The following is a 23,775-nucleotide window of genomic DNA, read 5'->3' as shown; positions in this document are numbered from 1 at the left end:
CTGCTTATGTTTGTCATGCATACTCCTCCATAGACAATTCTGCCGAGCTCAGCTATTATCAATCGATAGGAGAAATGTTAATGCGACCTCACATGTGTCCATGCATACGGTTCGTACAGTTACTGATCCCAAAGACGTGACACGTGAATGGTTTATTAGAAAACCTGTAACCTTGGAGCATGTAATGAGGCTAACTTGACTACTTTATGATTGGTCATATTCTTGAGGGTTTGATTTCGTTATTTTGGTAGTTGTCAAAAGGACTCAAGCGCGAAATTGATATCCACAAACAAGTCAAAACCGGGATTTACACAACAGTTCATTATTTAGATATACTAATTAATGATAAGAATCGAAATTGTCAAAACTATTGACAGCAAAACTTATGAATGTACAAAAGAAAAACATGTGAATTGCACCTTCCGTAAAAAGGTAGAATCAGGATTCTGTAGAGCCAAATAATGATGCTGCTTCAGCAGAAATGTTTACACTTTTAAAATGGATGCAATTCAAAAATATTTTTAGTTCAAAAGGTAATTTATGACATATCAATGTATGAATGGTTTGGTACAACAATACCTTTCCAGTAATTTTGTTTTGATTGGAAATGTTCATCAGCGGTCTACAAGGCAGGTATCTATTAAATTACATTGGTTCCAAAACACAGGACAACTTCCTATTCGAAACATTTCCATGTATCTAGTTGTCAGGAATGTGACAAACTTCCAAATGAAATAAAAGCTGAAACATCTTTTTCTATTTTCAAACAAAAACTAGTGTGCTTTGATTTGAGCTCTTACCGAACTAATTTTTAGATTTTCTTTCCAATACCAGTAATATTTTACTCTATGCTATATTAACATATAATTATGTAAATTTTTTACACTTTGCTATATTAGTATGTATGTATAATGGACAAATTGTACTTTAAAGATAAAAATATTTGCACGAACAGCTATACTGTTCATTTTGATCATTCATGATTCTAATAAACAATTTTTTTCTGTCAGCTTGTCCCTTAAGCACCAAACCGAATATATTGACGCGAACATACGATACCATTTACCTCTTGTTTTTTTGTTCCAGAAGCAGTTGCCTTTCATAACGCCCAATTTATCCAATGATTCATTTCCATTCAATACAGTTGTAGTAACACATAATTCACCAATACCATCGTCCGCTCATCATACATGTATATACATTGTACATCGTCCGCACATCATACATGTATATACATTGTACATCGTCCACACATCATACATGTATATACATTGTACATGGCCTACACATCATACATCTACATACATTGTGCATGGCCTACACATCATACATCTACATACATTGTACATGACCTACACATCATACATGTATATACATTGTACATCGTCCGCACATCACACATCTACATACATTGTACATCGTCCACAAATCATATATCTATATACATTGTACATCGTCCACACATCATACATGTATATACATTGTACATGACCTACACATTATACATGTATATACATTGTACATCGTCCACACATACCTTAATTATATATTTATTTCTACCACCTCGATTATACATACAGTGAACTAATCAGTCTTTCCTTTGAAAGTTTAATCGCCAAGTTATTTTAATAGTAATGTACTTCCTTCTGCTTGATGACAAATTAATTAAAAATTATGACTTCTCACATTTAGTCGGATGTAACAATCATTGAACAATATGTACAAGATAACTAAGAAACACATGATTTGTGTGTGAGTTGTTATAACGTATTTACAAAAATGTCGTGAGATGTAAGATTCAGTATGTCGCACGTGTATTAATTAAACTTAATCATACAAATAATCCTGTAATAAGTTGTATATAAATTATGATTTCATAAATACATCAAATGTATGTATCATATGTAAGCAAATAATGGATTTCACCGAAGATACGCTACTATATCTTAAACTGAATTTTTTTTTTTTTTTTTTTTTTTGTATTTTTGTTAATTTTATGGTACGTTATTGATGATGGAAGTTGGATTTATGATGTCTTTATAAAAAAGATAAGCGTGTACCTTACCTGATATAGTACAACAGCCTATATAGGTGAATGAATGGGCAATGATTACTGTCTTATTATCATTGTACATTTTTCATGGTCACTATGTAAATCTTTCTTTTGTTCTTAGTTTATTCTAGTTTCATCTCATTTGGTTTTAGTTCGGGTTCTGTTAACACGTGAGTGTTAACTCTTTGCTGTTTAAATTGTTATGATATTGAATATAAACCAGTTTGAACATTTCCAAATATTCACTGCATTCCAGTTGGGGTGGACGGCATATATACATACATTATTTACAAACGCTGTTCTAAAGTATAATCTGAAAATGGCCCATAGTTTCTTTGTTTGGATTCTTAAAGTAATTCTACAAAGGTGTCTCCTTGTGCTGACCAAAAATCAATAAATGGGGAAACACAACCATTGATCCTTCTTACTGATACTTGAAGATTTACAAAAGACAAGCCAGTGAAGAGTACCTATTAACTCCTAAACGTAACAGCGGTGAAAATGTACGTATTTATGTTTAGCCTGCTTAGGTAATATTTTAACGAGTTTTAATTGATAATGATCCTCGACCATGGACTTGGATTTTCAATCTGCCAACCTTTCCGCCATCCCATCCTGTTTAAATTGAAATAATAGGTTGTATATGAAATATATGTATATCCATCAAAGACATGAAGGAAACGTTTTGAAAAATAGTCGTCTAACGTATATATGAATTCTCGGTCGTCTTGCTTTAAATGTTCGTCCAACATTTTACATCCTTTAGAAGATATGGAGGCAACCGTTCCTGAGAAGTTTGTTGAGGAGAGAACTAATAGGGGGAAGAACTCCAGAGAAGTATGGTCAAACAATATGGACTTCATCCTCGCCTGTGTGGGAATGGCAGTGGGTCTTGGTAATCTATGGAGGTTTCCATATCTTTGCTACAAAAATGGAGGGGGTAAGTAAAATTCATGATTAGTCATGAAACATCCGTGAATTCCAAGTCACTTTCTTTTTTAAGTATTTATATAAACTTTGTCGTATATGTATTTTCTCATATAAACACTTTGTTTTTATTTCCAGATTGATTAGTAGATCATGTTAGAACTTTCCCCTGATATTCTCCTTGCCGTCTCTTTATTTTTAAGGTGCATTTCTTATACCATATTTGATGTTTATCGTGCTGGGTGGTGTGCCAGTCTTTATGCTTGAGATGGGACTGGGCCAGTACATGAGTCTTTCAGGCTATAAGGCTTGGAAAATTTGCCCCCTATTCCAAGGTAAGATTTAAGCTTCTCAGCATGTTATTAATATTATTATTCTCTGTCCTCGTTTAAAGATTATACAAAAGACGCACCATGCAGTAATTAAAACCTTATACATACATTTAGAATAGGATACATTTTAGCCAAGAATCAAACTAAGCTGTATAATGCAGGATTTTCAGAATTAAACTGAAACTTGGCACTTATCTATAAATACATACATACAAAGAGAAAAATAATTTAAACATTCTGTCTGCTGTTTCTTCTGCATAATGGACGGACAGATGATTACTTTGCCAATATGAATGATTGCTTCTTCTACAATCAAATTAAAACTTGGAATATACTGATTATATTGATTTAAAATGAGAATGAGGGAAGCTTTTTTATCTAGTCATATTTTTGTTACTTCTATTTCATTTCAACAAATTTTATTGACAAAGATGGTACAATGTGGATTGAATAACAGGCAAAGCCTATATAAATTCTCTCAACGAAGCCAAAGTTAACAAAGTTTAAGAGTAATGATGTAAATTAGATAATTTCAAACTAAAGTAAATTTATAAACACAGAAAGAGAAAAAACAAGGAAAACAAATATAGGGAGATAACTCTCACACATCTCGCATACAATATGTACAATATAAATATTTATAAATATAGTATGCCTACAGTTGTATACACTTGCGATAACAAATGTCAATGAGAGATTTTATATCAAATAGATTGACAGGTTGGCATAAAAGTCCCATGTGCATTTGCACTGCCAATTCTGTCAATATAATTTAAATTCATTATTTTATTATGGTTTGTAGACTATACATAATTAGTGTATACGGATTTGTATATTTCATATTCATCTGGTATCCAGTAATTGTCTGTCAATATTGAGTAAAGCATGATAAAATAACATATTTGCATTTGCTTTGTGTAGTTAAGATATAAAGAAGTTAAACCTTCTGGTCTGTCCAATATACAGCTGTACCGCTTCAAGTATATTTTTATTAGTAAGCTCGTTACAAGCAGAACAGCCTTGGAAAAGAGTAGTTAAATCTACATGATTATGATGATTATTAAGGTTAGAAACAAATAATAAATTTCTTTGCAAAGCATACAAAGGACAATTTAGGAAGTAATGAGAAAATGTAATTGTTTCATTTTCATATGAACAAGCACAAGAAGGATTATCCACAAGATGATCACAATATAAATCATAATTTGAATTACTGCAATTATTTCGCAATTGACAGAGAACAATATTAGCTCGTCTTTTGCCTTCAGTTTTGAAAATAGTTGAAGATACACATTCATTATTTAAGTCTTTGTTCAGATATGCCTTTAAAGCAGCAAGCGACGGAGAGTTAAGTATGTTGGGATAAACTGTGTTAAATTCGCGGCACATGCTAGGGAAGAAGCTGTTAAAGTAATTATTAGTTCTGCACAGAGGAGGATTAAAAAGCCTTGGTTGTCTTAGTGGATATGGGTTGTCATCATTACTATTAGTGAAGGGATTTAAATCATATAGTATTGAAGTGTCTGACCATGTATAATTTTGTACATCATTATGTGTTTGTTTTTTGTCTTCTTACAGCTAGTGTTTCCCAACCCAGTTCTTTATATAGTTTTTCATGTGATGTCCCTGATCGCATACCTGTGATAATTCTTGCAGCTTCTAATTGAATTGATTCTAAAAGATTGTTTTCTTGTTGTAAACAATTGTCCCATATAATATCTGCATATTTCATAATAAATGTTGTATAAATTTTAATTAATGATTTTCTACTTAGTGTCTTTAATATAACGAAGAATGTTGAGTCTATTGTATGCTTTTTTATGTATATTTTGAATGTGCTGTTTCCATGTTGCATCTTCCTGAAGAGTAAGCACAAATTGTTGGTGTGATGACTGTTCTGTTATTTGGCTGTTTTGAAAGAAAAGTGGGGGGTGGTTGGTATTCTGTTTTATAAGCATTAAAGTTAATATCCCAGATTTTAGCCCAATCACCTATATTAGAAATATCTGCGTTAAGAGATTGTGTTGCCTGTGCTAGGTTGTCATCTATGATTATGTATAGGGATGTGTCATCAGCAAATAGTTTAATATTAGTGGTTATGTTTGAGGTAATGTCATTTATATAGAGAAGAAATAATAGGGGACCAAGAACTGAGCCTTGTGGCATCCTACATTTACAATTTTAAACTGTGAAAAATAACCCTCTGTATCAACTCTTTGTAACCTGTATTGAGCCACCGAAGTAAGTTTCCATCGATACCATTTAATTTAAACTTGTGTAAGAGACCTTCATGCCATACTCTATCAAATGCCTTACTGATATCACAGAAAACAAATCGGAGTTCTTTACCTTTATTGCTTACAATTTCATTATAAATAGATAGAAGATATTTTAAAATGATTTTTTCAATCAGTTTACTGAAGCATGTAGTGATCGAAATAGGTCTATAATTTGTGACATCATTAGCTGACCCTTTATCTTAATAAATAGCCTTAACATTGGTTTGTTTCCAGCTAATTGGTACTACCCAAGTTTCCAGTGTTTTATTAAAAAGTAGCATTAAGGGCAATTTTAGAGATGCATGAAGGTTTTTTACAATCTTAGGAATGACACCATCAGGACCTGGAGGTTTATTAATTTTTAGATTACTAATTTGGTCTGAGACATCTTGTTCAGTAATATGAATATTTGTTAATATATTGGGTATGTTAGGTTGTGGTATTTGAGGGAGTTGAAGATCAGGTGAGGAAATTGAGATATTGGTAAAGTGGTTATTAAGAAGTTCTGCTATTTTTGCAAATATGTGGTTTCAATTGTAGGTATTGGAATATCTAATGCCATTACGTGTTTGTGTGCAAACATCTACTACATAATGGTACTGGCATGGTCTGCCTACTATTTTGTATTGAGTTTGAAAGCAGTCCTACCCTGGTCTGACTGCCATAATGAATGGAACACCCACAGGTAATTGATTTGATGTGTGAGAAAACGGATTTTTATGTTCTGATTTGTAGCCCGCCATCATCAGATGATGGACTATTCAAATCATCTTACGTCCGTGGACCGTCCGCGGTCCGTCCGTCCATAATCCATTTTTCATATGTAGGTTTGTATCAGTCCCTAGTTTTGCCTGTTGGATTTTGGGACTGATCAGAAAAACAAAATGTCTGAATTTTTCATTGAAGATTAAAATCGTTATTTCTTCAAAAGCACTCAATGGAACTTTGCCTTCATATGTAGGTTTCCCTTGGTCTCTAACTGTGCCCCTTTGACTTTGAAACTGATCAAATAAACAAAATGGCCGACAGGTTGTCATCTTGGATTTTGACTCTGAATGTTTGTTATTGCTATATCTTCAGGACTACAACATGGATCTTTCTCAAATTCCATGTACAGATTATTCCTGGTCCCTTATGCCCTTTAATTTTGGGACTTATCAAACTAACAAAATGGCTTCATCGCCACCATCTTGGATCAAGCTGTTCAAGATTATCATCTCTATTTCTGCACAGGAATGTTAAAATATCTAATCATTAAGAGCAAAAAACTGGGAAGACTAGATGAGAGAAGGGAAAAGACAGTCAAAAACTGATAACTATAAAAGGCGTATTGTATAAGAAAGTGAACTATATTGCTATAATATAAAAGCTAATTAACCATGGTACGTTATATTAACAGATGTATGTCGTACAATGAAGATATCAACATCACCGCCTTAACTAATATGTCGCTGCCGAAATCTAATGGTACTGTTGTCGATCCTGCTGTGGAGTTCTGGGAGTATGACAATTATTTAAAGACTTAAACCATTGACATTTCGGTTTTGTTATGTAAATGAAATCAACATTGAAAAATAAATATGCAATTTCCATTTATAGTTACAATGTAATATATATCATAATGGTGTAGATTTTAAATATTTAGGATAAAGTTTTACTTACGAGATCTAAATGGATGGAGCAGCTGTATAACGCAGTCTAATTCATCAACTTTATTTGATTCGATTTCTTACTGAAAGATGTCAATCCGTTTTGTCTTTTTCACAAGCGTTTCATCTATATTTTGTACCGACAAATGTAAAATTGATAAGATCGAACGTTTTATTAGTAAATTGTATGATGATAATTGTTTACAGACGAGGAGTGTTACAGCTGACCACAGACATCACAGAAGGTGGTGGTATTATTTGGCAGCTAGCTTTATCTCTAGCAGTGGTTTGGATCATGGTATATTTCTGTGTCTGGAGAGGGGTCAAATGGACGGGTAAAGTAAGTCCAAATCATACGTTAACCGTATTACTCCTGGTAGTTTGTCTGGTCATTTGAATTAGATTTAAAATTTTATTGAATATTTCCATATTTATGCATGATATTTTATGTTATGCAACTGAAAATTTTCTGGGGAGCATATACATGTGTAGTCGCCGTGGTATTCGTCCGTCAATTTGTGTCTGGAGCATAACTTTACTTGAATTTAATCAAGGATGATGAAACTTGTATTATTACTCATATTAAGACACTGTGCAGTGTATCAAAGTTATTACATGTGTGTTAAAAGCACAACTTTATATGTCTTGCATTTAAAATAGGATAATGAAACTTGGTTGATACTATCAATGATCATAATAAGATAATGTGCAGTGGACCAATTTCATTGTATTTATTGGATTATAACTGGGATTCTGGAACTAGGTGTATACATTCATTATACTAAGAGAATGTGCAGTATACCAAATTCAGGACCTGCAAGCCCTAAATTACTGAATTATTGGCATTCGTTAACATTCCGTGTCCACTGAAGTCGTTTTTGGTTAGCATTTGCCAGTTTCACTGATACTCTTTTTATTTCATCAAAAATTGACTTTATCTTTATGGTATCAATGAACCACACTTGCATGTAAAACAAATTATTAAATGTTTCGAAAATCATTTATTCGATATTCTTTTCCTTCACATACTGAAGTTTATCTAAATGATATGAATATATTATCTGAATTTCATTTTAACATAATTTCACACTTATCAGAGAAATAAACTGGTACTAAAATAATGTATGACTTATATGATTATTATATGAATTTATCATAAGTAGAATATGTATCTAACCTTCATTTGAGATCTCTTTGTAAAATAACCACGTGGCATATTTAACTTCCTAACGTAATTAGTTCTAATATGAAGCACTTTGTACTGATTTGGCATGACTAAATTTTGAGAATCTATAATTCCGGTTTATTATTCATTTTACAAGGTTTTTGATTTTCACTACTTGGGCAGTCAAAAATGTTTATTTCAATGTAATAAATTACATGGGTTTTAGCATAATGATATGTTCAGAACCAGAGGGGAAAATATTGACACTACAAAACGATGATACATGATTAGAAATGACTGAATAAAACTAGCAAAAGCATGTTGCATAAAGGAACACAATTTGTCTTTTGAAAATAATTCTATATTTCTCTTGTTTAGGTTGTTTATTTCACTGCCATATTTCCATACGTCATACTAAGTATACTGCTGGTTCGAGGACTGACGCTAGATGGCGCCAGAGAAGGTGTAGTGTACTACATTAAACCGGATCTGTCACGACTTGCCGATATACAAGTATGTTCGATAATTTCACTATAATATATTTTGATTCACTAATGTTTTTTGCCCACCATCATCAGATGATGGCCTATTCAAATCGCCCTCTGCACATAGTTCGTCCGTCTGTTATCGCTTTTTCTTGAGAAGTACCGGATGGATCTATCTCAAAGTTCATAGTCCCTAGTAGTGTCTGTTTGATTTTGGGATTGATCATAAAAACAACATGGCTGACAGGCTGTCATCTTAATTTTGACTTTGGAAGCTTCTTATCCCTATTTCTTAAGAAATACTTCAAAGACTTATCTCAAATTTCATATTTTAGGTTTCTCTTTGTCCCCAGTTGTGCCTGTTTGACCTTGGGACTGATCAACAAAATAAAATTGCCGAGAGTGGACCATCTTGGATTCGCCTAAGCATATTGTCATCTCTTTTTCTTAATAAGTACTGAATAGATCTCTCTCAAATTTCATATGTAGGTTCCCTTTGGTCTCTTGTTGTGCGCATTTGACTGATCAAAAACCAAAATAGCTTCCAAGCGATCATCTTGGATTTGGCAGTTAAAGACTATCGTGGCTATTTCTCCAAAGGACCGTTCAAATTTCTTATCATTAGAACAGAGAAGAGAAAAGAAGGGAATATATCCTAATTTCAGACTTATCGCGGTTTCAGTTTATTTATCAGAATTAAAACAAAATGTTTTATATATATTTCTGGAGATGTAAATATTGTCTATTGATAGAAAACAATATATCTATCGTTATATCAAATACTCAATACGGCAAAAAATATGAGAAGGTTACCACAAGCCACATATAGCTTTGTTAAACAATTTAAAATATGTTTTTAACTGTTATCCTCAAGAATGTTAAGGAATGTAATGAATATTTGATTGTCACATGTACTTGACATTCTTGAAATATCGCTAATAGGAAAATTTCGGAATTTATTAATCACGAGGCACGTACACCTCGATATGTAAATCTGAAAATTCTTCGAATCATTTTTCACTTTCCTTCTGTAAGACGTAATCTGTTTACAGGATTCAATAAAAAAGATAAACAATGTATATACTTCAACTTACATTATCCCAATCAGACATATATACGTGTACCGTATCACTTGTTTTACAGGTTTGGCTGGACGGAGGAACACAGGTGTTTTTCACATACGCCATTGCCCTCAATCAAATTATAACTCTGGGGAGTTACAACAAATTTACAAACAATTTCTACAGGTAAAATATGTTAACATATAAAATTTGTATTACGTTCTGTGTGAATATTAATTTGGAGGAGTGGACATTTTTAATCTGACGTATCACCGCGACAAACGTCAATAATATTTCTAATTACTACTATCTGGACATTTAGGCGATGTAAACATTTTTGAATTTAATATACCACTGCAATAAATGTAAGCGGCAACATCTAATTACTAATAAAAAAAACTACAGTGGGAATTTCGGCGGTGTTAACATTTTCGAATCGTCAAATGTCACGGGTAATCCTGATTTGGATACATTTATACAGCAGTATATTGTAACACTAGTTTTACACGGAAGTGGTTTCTAAGAAAGGCGAATTTATTAGGACAATTTTAATATTTCATCACGTGATACACAAATGAAAAGTAAGATTCGTTTATTAGGAAATCTAATCTTTGCGATAATTTTACATGTTATGGCACAATTCTGCATTATCTATATCAATGTTTATCTCTTGCCTTCAGTGGTAGCAGGTTTCGTTACGAAATTAGAAAATGAGGTTCATGAATTTCTTTGAAAGTGCCAGCCAAGCACAAAACATCATACTGGTTAAACTTAAGGTGGATAAAATCACGGAAATACTAACATGTAAACATAATCATAATCCATGTAAGCATTGCTCTATCCAAGTTAGTAATGTCACGTTCTCAAATGAGAACAAGGTATACAGCAACGGAACCAACAGGCAAACTAACGAGCATCAAGCACACCCAGCTTTGTATTGCACAATGAAACAGAATATTTCTCAATGAGATCACTATGACGACCATGCAACTTTCCCACAATTCAACCTTCATTCTGTGTTATGAGTTTGTCCGTCAGTTGACGACTTTTTGCACGAAAATAGTGATAATGGAAACGAGCCTTGGATATCGAATCGACTGCGACATTTAAACACCATAGGCTGGAAATGCAAGAATATTGCTAGCCAGAAATGGAAAATTCACAATAGGGAAACCGAAATCATTAAGTTTATCATAAAGCTTGGTGGAACACTCTCTATGTTGATTTCGTTGTAGGAAAATATCCCTGCACTTTTTCAAGAAGTCACTATGTATGTTTTATTGAATCTGAGTTTGGATTTTAATTATGTTAACATTTTGGTATTTTATTTTGTTATCCATTTGCAGTTTGACGTAAGATTCTGGTGATAAGTCAGTATTATTTTGACATCTTTGTAGACGGGACCACTTTATCAAATGACTCATGGAATGTATTGATTAGTGGTATTTTTGATTAGGTAATTTAGTTGGTATGTAACATGTCGACGTGTGATGTTGATTTTATTTTAGATATTATATATAAATATATTACTTTATTTTCCCCGCCATTGTTCGATATTTCATAGCAAGAATTTGATATCTCACCTCTTTTTTCACTTGTAATACTTTCCGAAGAAAGACATTTCGTGTTTTCATAATGATCCGAACGTATGTGAAAATTGTCGAAATACCAGGCTTTACTATTATGCAATTTTTCAACGTTAGAGAGATTAAAATATTGTGTTTAGCCCAAATGCGCGCTATAAACTTAAATGAGAAATACTACGCTCTATTATAATTTCATTTTTTCTGACAGGGACGCTATCTTTGTGGCTTGTATTAACAGTGGAACAAGTCTGGTTGGGGGATTCGCCGTCTTTTCCGTACTTGGATTTATGTCCAAACAACACAATATTCCCATATCAGACGTGGCTAACGCTGGTGATGTTTCTATTTTTATTCTATATAAGTTGAAGTTAATCTGATGGCTAAATTTATTCCTTACGTAAGCCATATATATGATAAAATTGTACAAAAGGAAAACGGCACCTTTCGTCTTGGGGAAATAATTTGAACTAATACGCAAGCAATTACCAAAAGTTGTTTAAAACTTGACAATGTTTGTACGTAAAATGACGTGTTTATTATACACACACACACACACACACACTTATATAGCCACTACGGGAAAGTGGGCCATTGAGGAAAAACGTTTTTTCTGTTATTGTGATAAGCAGAAACCGTCATTCTAAAGGTGTATTAAACTGAAATAGGTCGGTGTTACGCAAGTGTGTATGAATATATCTATTTGTTATGTTAACAATATACAATGTCAGGAAGTTATCCAGTGAATGTGTATGTGTTGTAGTTCGGCATCCTTCGTTTTTATGAAAATGATATAACGAATTTTATTGACAAAAAGTTTAACAGATTTAGTCAAAAGGATCGGACAACAGACAGAGCCTATACAAGTTATCTCCGGAGGTGACTAAAGTGAAAAAGACAGTATTAGATATATACATTTGTCACAGCTGTAAAACTATCAAGTTATATATTGAAAATGCTGTAATTAAAGACACAGAGCTGATATAAACATTTCAATTTAATAAGATAAATGCTGTAAAACAAGGCTGATTAAATAAAATCTACATCAGACAAACATGATCAACAAGAAACTCATATGTCTTTATAATAGTAAAAAATCGTAGTAGATGAACATACATTGTAGTATAAAAGGCCATTTTTCCAGATACCTTGATATTGAAACATCGGAGCACAATTAAAGCAGAAAAGTATCATGACATGACTGTTCAGATCATATAGAGATTAAAACATCTGGTTTTACCTACAAGGAAATGAGCATCTTTCAGTAACATTTTGTTTGTATTTCTGTCAGTCAGGACAACCTTGCGGGAAAATGTCGTGTATTTATATGGTTATAATTTCCTTTGCATCAATTGATGTGGCACTCAGGTGGTATCCTTGTAGGCTCATGTATAAAACTAGTGGGGTTGTACTTAATAAGGAGTCTAGATTAATGATCGTTTAGTAGTATATTTAACATATTGATATTGATATCACCTGTAAAGATAATATCGAGAGAAGTAACAGTACCTCATGTTAATATGTTATCTAGTTTATCCTGATAGTCAATACTACTATCTTGTCAATAAAGCCATCAAAAGGAGAAATTTATGATTTGTGCAAAAACTTCTAACCAGCGTAGTTTAGCATCATCCCTTTCTCATGCCATCCTTCTTTTCATTACAACAGTATTTTTATAATCAAAAAAACTACCCCTAGATCAGTGTTTCTATCTTTCCGAAGGGAGTTTATAAAAAGATTCCATCTGAATATTAATATCAGATATCAAGGGAGTTAAGTAAGATTTAGTCATACACAACAATATCGTTATTTTCCATCTCGGCTTCAATCAATGATTTTTTTCTGAGAGAACGGACATTGAGATGAACTAGCTCCAAATTTTGAGATAGTCCGGCATTACTTTAGATGTCAAAAAAGACAAAACCATAAAAATGTGCATCAAGAGCGTAGGTGCATATATAGCCACTACGCGGAAGTAGGATGATCGCCGAGTGTTTCTCTACTACATATTGTGCGGAAGGAGGCTAGGGGGAATTGGCGTTCAACGGTTGACGCGTTGAAGTATTTAGATCCTAACAAATAATTACAATTTACGATTTGAAATATGAAAAATATAAACAATCCCTCCCTATGGTTTCCTATAATGTGGCGACCTCAAACGTCACCTGCAAAATTACTTATACATGTATAACACTTAGAGATTTGTTACAGCGATGTGACGCCGTGTACTTTTTTGAGACTTTTTGTTTGTGTGTTTCTAACCCAAATTATCTGATAATGGTAAGAAGGGAGTAACCTGTCCCACTAGCCTTTCCCGTTATATACAGCTCGTATAATTATTTCGGGTGGCGCATTCCGTGACTCTTATTTGTGTGTTATTGAATGTTTGAAAATGAACACCATAATTTTTTCATACATAATTAAGAACTTGATTTACTGAAAAGAACACAACAATATATATGTATTTAAACAAATGAATAGAAACAGACTTAAGGAAACCTATTGTCGAGCACGGTTGATGTACTTGCAGCTGGTCTAAGGAGGATGGGGGTCACTTCCAGACAGCCTCTTCTGTTACAGCACGTAAAATTTATTTACCAGTTGTCTTATACCTGTCCTCGGAGGTACGTCACCATTAGCCTTTTGTTTAGTTAGAAGTTGTACCTGTGTCTCCTCTTTTTACCTGACCCCTCACACATTATGTTTTGTTGTTTTTTTTCGATCTCCATTGCAGGTCCCGGATTGGCTTTTATTACTTATCCTAACGCCGTGACACAGATGCCGATTTCCCCATTGTGGGCTGCCCTTTTCTTTCTGATGATACTTTTACTTGGTCTTGATAGTCAAGTAAGTCCGTGTTTAAGCAATTGTGTTTAATGTATAGCGAAAACCATTTACCCAAGCATAGTAACTGTACTATATCAAGTATAATCCCACTAAATATTATCATCTCGCAATGGCTATGATATTTTAATGTTTTAAATATGGTGGATTTGAAAAATATAACGTTTCTCTTCAAACAGATTCTGGCGTCCTCTTTTTTATGATCATGAATGGTCCACTATTAAATTGGTCTTTCACCTCTTTAATTTTAATTACTTATTTTGTTTGGAAAATGTTACCTCGCTGCATATTAGATCGTTGCCTATCAGTCATTTTGTTAATATAAGTCCAGGTCAAAACTAATCGGGTATTACTTAGCATTAAACGTTAAATGTTAAATGACAGAAAACCCTCGGAATGAGGTAATAGATCCGCTGATTGTTATGTACTTGTAGTAGCGTAAATGACATTCTCAACAAATATATCAAGTTATCAAGTTATGAAGGTTTCAATATTAAATTCTTAATGAATTAAATCAAAGTTGTCATCGATTATTTCATGCAATAGAATAAAAAAGACCGAAACAGTGTGTTTTCTTTAAGCTTTCAGATAAAATAAAACTCTAAGGTTTGAAGTAAAACCCACGATGTCGGGTACCAGAGTACCTCTTTTCAACAAAACAAATTGATCGACCAAGTTATGAATGCTCCATTTTCTATCAAACGTATTTTTAAAATCCTATTCTCAATGAAAAACGATCGATAAGAGATGGTTCAGGATGCTATTTGAATGCATTCCATTATAAAGAACGCTTCTATCCTATGTTACATATTTATCGAGAATTGCTATTGTATGCATTCATTATACTCATTGATTGTTTGTGTGTTCCTGTTATTTTTCAAAGTTTGTTGGAGTGGAGTCTGTTATCACCGCATTCATGGACGTATTTCCAAACTTTTCACGTAAAGGAAATCGACGGTTGTTTATAGTAGCTGTCTACTGTCTCATGTCGTTTCTAGTTGGACTTTCAATGGTATCAAGGGTATGTTTTCTTTGATAGATATCCTTTAAATAGTATGTGAATCTGAATACTTTACCAAATGTGGCATTGCTTTTAACCAATATGGATGCGATATACTAATTAAAGCACGTTTTCTGTTTAGGGAGGAATGTACATATTCCAGTTGTTCGACTATTACTCCGCCAGTGGAATGGTCCTTCTGTGGTCAGTGTTCTGGGAGGTGGTGGCCATTGCTTGGGTGTTTGGTAAATGTGCTATATTTCTGCCGCTCTAGAGCTTTAGAAGTCACGGTTGCTGATGCATTGCTTATGTCAGTTACAAAATAGCATACCATGTCGATAACATTGACATTGAATCTCGTTAAATCACACCACTAAATTATATATATCCTACCTTTTGTAGTGTTTAGGATTGTAACGGAACAGGTGACATCGTCTGATTCAACAACGACATCAACATATGAATCTAGGAAATATCGATTAGATTAATGGCAGTTTACTAAAGTGAGAACCAAGGTTGTAATAATGAAAATGATAGTCTTAATACCGTATCGTACAAATCGAATTTAACATTGAACAACGACACAGGAAAACATTTACAAACCTTTAATCTTTTAAGATGGATACTTGAACTTAAATTCAATACACACGAACATCAAAATAGACATTCTAATGGAAAATAACATAGATCGGAAACCAGATTTATATGTACATATACTCACAAGAGTCAATCGCCCTTGACATTTCCTGCTCGATGACGTATTCCATATTGTCATTTCTCAAACATTTAGTTGTTTTTTTCTTTTCGATGATGGTATGACATGGCAAAATAGGGAGATATACATTGCAAGAAATTAATATGTAAAAACGATAGCCAACTTTAAAATGTTCGTGACAAACGAGTATCTTTCTCTTTTAATTTTTGGTGAAACAATGAAATGTGTAATCATCAAATAAAGAAAACTTTACCGTAGACTTTTTTGTGTGTTAATGCTCTTGTAGGTGTTAATGATAAATGCGCAGTTTGCATATATCTATATATATATTTTTTTTCTTAATGTTTTTAGTTCGTGTTTACAAAGCTCGCTTATAACGTGTTTTCGGGAACTAGTGAACACATATCTCAAAGTAAAAAAATAAGGTTACTTTTTTTTTTACTTTTGAGAGTGGCTAATTCACAATAATTCACATTCAATAATCTTTTCTTAAGGTGCTGACCGGTTCTATGATGCCATTGAGATGATGATAGGTTCAAGAATCAACCCTTACCTACACTTCTGTTGGAAGTACATAACACCTGTAATATGTATGGTAAGTAAACAGACAATACTTAAAGTTTCCTCTTCTATGGCACATCATTAGTTGCTATATTTTGTTTTTACTTCTGATATTCAACACAGAATGTTGTGTGACTCTAATGTTGCTATAGTTATATAAACCTTTAAAGATAAAATTTGTTTCCAGACTGAATATCCGATTGCATTTCATTGATTGAACAATTCAATTTCCATTTTCAACATGTTTCCTTTATGGATGCATTTCGCAGAACTTAATTCTTATTTAAGAATACTATTAGAATCAATTAAATTAAACTTAAGGTGAATGATGGCTTTCCCATTTACCGCCTTTTATAGTAATTGTGTTTAAATCTTGTTTGGAGTTGCCAAGCACTCATTGATCAGGGCGAATCGTATCAATGTCTACTTGGTGTTTTCGTCTTGATAGATATCTTTTGTGATCGGATTTTCTTTATAACGTTCAGATGCTTTATTTATGTATGATTGAAATGTTTTTATTTAAACTTCTCATAACTTTCAACAGTTGATATTTAATGGAATTTGCGGCATGAAGAAAAACTTTCTGGCCTATTTTAAATTATTATATAAAATTAAAATTATAACTAGATGTTGTTTGTACATATATACTCCTGTTACAGGGTCTTTTGTTAGCTAAGTTGATCATGTTCCGGCCACTTAAGTACAACAAGACATACGAGTACCCCACCTGGGCTCAGGGTTTCGGTATCCTGTTGGCACTATCGTCCATGGTGTGTATTCCTATTTATGCTATCTTCAAGCTGGCAACCACGGAAGGCACACTTGTGAAGGTATAGTGGACACTGTATAGAATACTAGTGTTGCATAAAACATGCAGTTTTAGATTTTAGACGATGGGTCGCCACATTACGGATCTAATAAAAAAAATCGGATATTCATGTCTGATGCACGATGCAAATAACGAATCACTTACATGTTCTATATGTTCTTTTCGCCAATGTTGTGATGTACGTCTTTTGATGCTATCCTCAAATATTTCATTACAAGCCATAACGTTTTCGTTATAAAATTATCAGCAATCTGACTTTCCATGTTTTTATGTCAATGAGCATTCCATTTGATCACACACCATTTTCATGCTTGACTAGAATGAGTCTTAAAATGTTACCCGAAGGCATATGTAATTTATACTAATTCATTAGAAATATTGCTGTTGTCTTGAGAAAATTCATGGTTAGAACATACTTGTAAATGTAAAAACAACTCGATGATGCCCGAGAAAATTTACTATGAATGGTATGGAGAAAACTTTGAGCATATCAAGGATGAATCTACAGGGTAAATTGGCCTACAGAGTAAATATGCGATCCCAAGATGTAAACCGCAACATGAGAAATTGTCTATTCCAAGGACGTTTGTTTCAGAGATGGCGAAAAAGTACGACACCAGTCTTACGGAAACATCAGCTCCATCCCAGCTGGGGAATCAGCGCCAGAAATGATTGACAGGACAAAAGCACCATCGCTATTCTTGGGAAAGAACATAAGTATTGTAATTAAAGGGGATTTGTAATTCTTATATATCACTTTTTATTCCCGTATCGCTAGTGATATCGTGTTGTAAAGCTGTTCAACAAATACTAAATATTTACTAAAGCTATTGCGATTTTACCTTTGTGGTGTGAAATTGTTATGCGGAGCATAACGCTCAAAACATCTATGCCAAATACATGTCACAGCAAAAAAAGCATAAACAGTATTCATGCTGTAGAGTTCCTTGATGAAGTCGATTTACGAGACGGAACATAGATAAAACCACTAAAGTATATAAAAAACGGCCTTAGTTATATAGATATTGTATGTATTTTATTTAACACGAGACAGATACGCGTTACCCGGTTTATATTGACTATAATATTCAAGGTATTGCACAACGTCATTACCTTCACCAACCATATCTATCGTCTACTTCCGGACTCCTGTGGATGGGACGTGGATGTCGTATATTGGCCATCCGCGCTATCCCGCAAATGTTAAAGAGTTTTATCATAATAAACTCTCACCTTCACTCGACATTCTCGCCTGTTACATATTATATACATGGACACGTAGACAAGATACATTGTACTTCCAATTATGGACAGACACGGAACTAACCGTACAGGTAACAAGCAGCATATATGGATATTCACATCGAAGGACGGGCATTAACGAATACTAATCATACCGAACGTTATCAATAAATATAAAACGAGAACATCTGTACTGTAACGGAAAAATATATCAACAAGGTTTTTTTATACAAAAAAAACGATAGATTATATCTACTAGCTAACCCGTATTTTGTATCCTTATCACCTGTGTTTTAATGCTGACCGGCGATATCCCAATGTGTTATTGAATAAAACCACACCTGTTGCATGTTGATATGTATTATCACCCACTGACAATACGTATGAAGTATAATGTTATTTTTTCTACTTCGATGCTGTTATTTTGCAGTGTAAATACATCTTAAATTATGCGTAATAAATTACTAAAAAAGGGTCGAAATTTTGTTTTTGTTTGCAACTTTCAGCGAATCAAATTTTGTCTTCTACGATAAGGACAGGTTCGAAAGTCATCCTGACAGGACAACCTTTGCAGCCAAAGGTGAGGCAATGTGAAGGGAAACGAATTAAAGAAGTGTAACATAAAGAAGAGATTATATAAAGCTCGCCAATTGACGCTATACAATTATACAACTTCGACAGTATGCCCGTTTTACAAAGCACTAAAAACAATCAAGTGTTGTATCATCAATTTTTAACGATTGGAAATTAACCTCTACAAAAGTCCGTTGACCAAGACATAATTTTTCCATGAAAAGCATATTGTCTTCAGCTTTATTAAAACCCATCTACTCCATAGATTTATACACAATGTACACTCAAATCGCAAGACAATGTGGTAACAAGTTGTCTGTGGAAAGATAAACATTTGGTATAGTTTCACAATATACGATATTCGGCCGACGCATTTTAGGAAGAAAGCTTTGAGTTTCATTTTTGGTATGAGATCCTAACTTAAAAGTCACCTATAGCTGCGCCTACTGTATTATATGCACGAAATGTATGTCACATACTTGTAATGCTATTAATATGATTTTTCTTAAGAAAATATTATATGATAATTATATGATCTGAATATATTGGATATTATTAACTGTTTCAGTCTGGAATTGGGCACTAATTATGATTATAATAAAATGCTGTCCAGTCATCACATTTAGATATATCGATTATTGACAACAAATGCATTATTGCACGGACAAACCGTTGAGGTAGGTCGCACACGATAAAAACAGCAAAGTATCGACATGTAATTAACATCATCTTTAAGACAAAATTTGATAAACAAGGCGAATTATTAAAAGAAGACACACTAACACAATGATCAGTGAGTACTAGGAAAATTTCACTATTTGTAATGAAGGAGTAAGTGTACCTTGCTTCATCGATTACATCCACAATGTAAATTAATGTAGAAAAAAATAATTACATTTCTCTTTGAGAAATAAACAACAAGCAACAACGAATCAAACGGGATATTAACATGCCTAGACAAGTTTACTTCAATCTTTGCATCGAAACCCCCAAAAAATGAATATTTTCCACACTTTTTTGCATTTTTAGCGACTTTTTAATTTGAGAACACATCATAGTTATCCCTTACCGGCAAGTATTGACCGTTTAAGATGATTTTGTTTTATCAACGCTACAATGAAAACCACATTTGTAATGAAAATATATTTCTACATTTTCCTCTAGTTTTAGGACAATTTAGAAGCACGATAATCATGGTTCATGATACTGACTGTATTGCTGATGCATTAATCGTGTGATTTTTTTATTGCGATCTAATCGTTAATGCTTAACTTTTGAAATATTGCGCAAAAAGACACGCCTCTCATCCTTCAATAGAAATTAAGAATTAGATACTGTATGGCAGAATATGAAATACAATTTCACAAATTACGAGATTTAGACTATGTGTTCCAGATAAGTAAAATGTTTCCAATTCAACACGAACCACGTAATCGCCAAACCAAGTAATTTTACATTTTCAACTAGTAAGCTTGATTATAAGATATATCAAACGAGATATATGGCATTTACCAATGAGGTTATGGGGACTCTAAGCTCTCTCAATAGTTAACATCAAGCTGCATCTTTCGAAACTCTGCACTTTCAGTTTATACGTCAGCTGAATATATAGTGTAAGGAAGTCGTTATGATGGGGACAGCATATCGAAAAAAATGTCTACGTGTTAACACTAAAGGTGTTGGAAAGAGAAAGTATACCATCTAGAAAAGGATATTTTCGATAATAATGTCGAAATATTCATGCTCTTCTTACAGCTCATTTGAAGGGGAAGAGAAAATGTCGTTATGGAACCCAAGGGTTTTATGTAATAAATGTTCAAACCAATTTAAGAGCGTTGCAGAAGGACTTTGCGTTCAATTCTCACGGAGATAAGTAATGCATCAACGAACTACCTGATCAGGCTTAAGCATTTTATTCCGTGCCATTTTTCTTCAGTCTGGTCCATATACATTTCCTTGTTATAATACCTGGGCAAGTGCTGTAAAATAGGAAATCGACTCATGTCGACACTGATCCACAAGTTCTGGTTACCCCGTACTGACATCTTATTGATGTGTTCTGTTGACACATGTATTAAAGTATATATTGGACCTATTGGCGTGACACAAGTGTATCCAGTGTCACTAAAGTGTAGATGGAGTTGACATCATCGACATGCTAAATGATAATTTGTGTATATTACATGTTTGATATTTTCCAGATAACAATAATTAGTGAAATTATTTATCGAAGTCTGTGATATGATTCAATATCCTATATATAAGTACTGCAATTAGAATCAAATGTGTTACTCTCAGTACTTTGTTATTTGAATAAGCAACCTATCAAAAGGAATGTACAATGTCATCCATTGCCAATATGATACATACAGATTACGCCATGCATCTTATTACACAACAACATACAAAAACGTTGAATGTATTTTGTAAATGATTTTTATTGAAGCGGTACTTTGGTATATAACTTTGCAATAAAAAAGTAATCTGACACGAAGTATATCTGGAATAACTGTACTCAATGTGTAGTAAATGAAATAAGTGCAAGCTGCTGACTTTTCATAGAAAATAAAGAAAAATATTTTTTTTTAGCTCCAACAGAATTTTTTGTGTTTATTTTCCCCCAACATTCATTCTTAGACAAATTTCTCATCAGTGCTCAGAAACTGTATTTAATAACTCGCTGTCTGAACATTTTTCCGAACTTCAAGTGTCTAAGTACCATCTACCTGATCTACTTAATCAGCATTTCTGATTCCTAAAAACTTTCAATAATTATATGCAATCTAACATTGCATGTCATGGCTTTTCACGATCTCGCCTTTCCCTATAAAATTGCCTGCTTCAGTCGTTGAACTTTAGCTAATTAGTAATAAAACGACAGATGGCAATCGTACACATTACATTACATCATTTGTCAGGTCGAATTTGATGTGGTTTTCAAACCATTTCATTGTAGATCAGATATAATACATATGAAATGATATTTTCATTTCTGTTTTCGTTCCGCTGAATATACTTGTTTTTATGGCATGTATAAAAGATAAACAAATTTACGAAGATCGTAAAATTATTAATTCAAGAGAATATCGACGTGTATAAAGATATCATGATTCAAACTACAAACAAATGAAACGAAGAAAAAATAAAAATTTGCAAACTGACACTCTCAAAAATGTATACGAAACACTTCTAAGTTGGCGCCTTTTTTCATCTGCGACAAATATGGTAATCTAAATCAATCCGCATAATTGCAAGCTCTCACAAAGGAACCGGGAAATGTATTGTAATTTAATTGCATTCACCAAACTCTTAGCAAAAGGATAACTCAATTTCTTGAGATAGAATCGCGTCGCAAATTCATGAATTCAAATATTGACCAATTTAAAAGGGCTAGAAATGCCATATTGACAGGAATTATTATAGGTGTGTGAATGATCTAGTTACCAGAGCTTTCATGGACAGTTTTATTCAATGTAAACTACATTTCCTTGTTTACATCACATGTTCCCCACCTTATGTTGGATCAGACATCAAGACGGCTGAGAGTAAACCATCTCTGTATCGCTATCTTAATCATGACGAAATATTACACACAAAACATGTTTATCACAATGTTATATCATCATGGTGAATGCTGTAGGCCCAATACAAAGGCTAAGAAGCTTTTGATGATAAATCTCCTTCAGCTGTGTTGCATGAAAGTCGCAATATTACAGCAATTCATGATATACCGGATATATATCACATGTGAAAGATGACAGCAAAATATATTTCATTACCAGTTATTTGCATGTGTATGAATATTGGTGTACATTTATCTCCAATAAAATTCCGATTGATTGTTAGAAATGTTATATATTTAAATTTTAGTCTTGTCGTGAATCGGAAATGACAGTGTCATTAAAACATAATAATATTTTTATCCGATATATATATGATATAAACGGCTTTGAAGGCTAATGCGCATTTAGATATGTGAATATCAAACTCAATAAATATGTATGAGCATTTGAAAATCAATACTTAAATTATGTTTGTATCTTAAAGACTTGTGATGAACGCCGACAAAATAAGTCGAGTGTTGTTTACGTTATTAAGGACTTGCTTACTACTCCGACACCAGTAAGGTATGTAAATTATTTCTACATTTCTAGAAAAGAACAAGACAATTTTATTCCGTGTGACGACGAAAAGATATATCTATCAAAATTTTTAACTTTATGTATGTTCCTGTAAAGAGAAGTTGGTGTTTGTTAATTCTGTTTAAATATCATAAGTTAACACTGAAGATGAAAGTACAAAACGTGAAAAAAAGAGTTTATTCATAACAATTTATTGTGTGAAACAGAGTCAGATAGCGCACACAATGAAGGAAAAAAGGCCCGAATAAGAATGTTTATCCGTCACGTAGACACAGAACATCGTATCCTTCACATTAACAAATAGAATGGTTGAAGTATTTCTTGTACATCATTAA

At 33.1% G+C, this 23,775-nt stretch overlaps 1 protein-coding gene across 1 annotated transcript; it reads left to right on the top strand.

Moving 5' to 3' along the window:
* Nucleotides 1–2,890: 2,890 nt before the first annotated feature.
* On the top strand, nt 2,891–18,159 carry LOC132565540 (sodium- and chloride-dependent creatine transporter 1-like). Its single transcript, XM_060230189.1, has 14 exons — nt 2,891–2,993; nt 3,184–3,315; nt 6,132–6,276; nt 6,991–7,092; nt 7,448–7,580; nt 8,784–8,918; nt 10,034–10,137; nt 11,746–11,870; nt 14,269–14,381; nt 15,262–15,399; nt 15,521–15,623; nt 16,588–16,688; nt 17,314–17,484; nt 18,079–18,159. Exons 1-14 carry the CDS (start codon nt 2,906–2,908, stop codon nt 18,157–18,159), a joined length of 1,671 nt encoding a protein of 556 aa, XP_060086172.1. The 5' UTR covers nt 2,891–2,905.
* Nucleotides 18,160–23,775: the final 5,616 nt, after the last annotated feature.

Source organism: Ylistrum balloti, unplaced genomic scaffold, assembly GCF_031769215.1.
Source record: "Ylistrum balloti isolate Yb309-2 unplaced genomic scaffold, AGI_CSIRO_Ybal_v1 Utg369724, whole genome shotgun sequence".
NCBI classification, from domain to species: Eukaryota; Metazoa; Mollusca; class Bivalvia; order Pectinida; family Pectinidae; genus Ylistrum; species Ylistrum balloti.
Note: the sequence above shows the minus strand (reverse complement) of the source record. Positions and strands in the feature narration are given on the sequence as shown.

Bases quoted from the DNA above. Each gene is read 5' to 3' on its own strand.
- LOC132565540 (XM_060230189.1), top strand. From the start codon at position 2,906: ATGGACTTCATCCTCGCCTGTGTGGGAATGGCAGTGGGTCTTGGTAAT. The intron at 11,871-14,268 runs GTGATGTTTCTA...TCTCCATTGCAG, and splicing joins ATCAGACGTGGCTAACGCTG to GTCCCGGATTGGCTTTTATT. The intron at 17,485-18,078 runs GTATAGTGGACA...CGTTTGTTTCAG, and splicing joins CGGAAGGCACACTTGTGAAG to AGATGGCGAAAAAGTACGAC.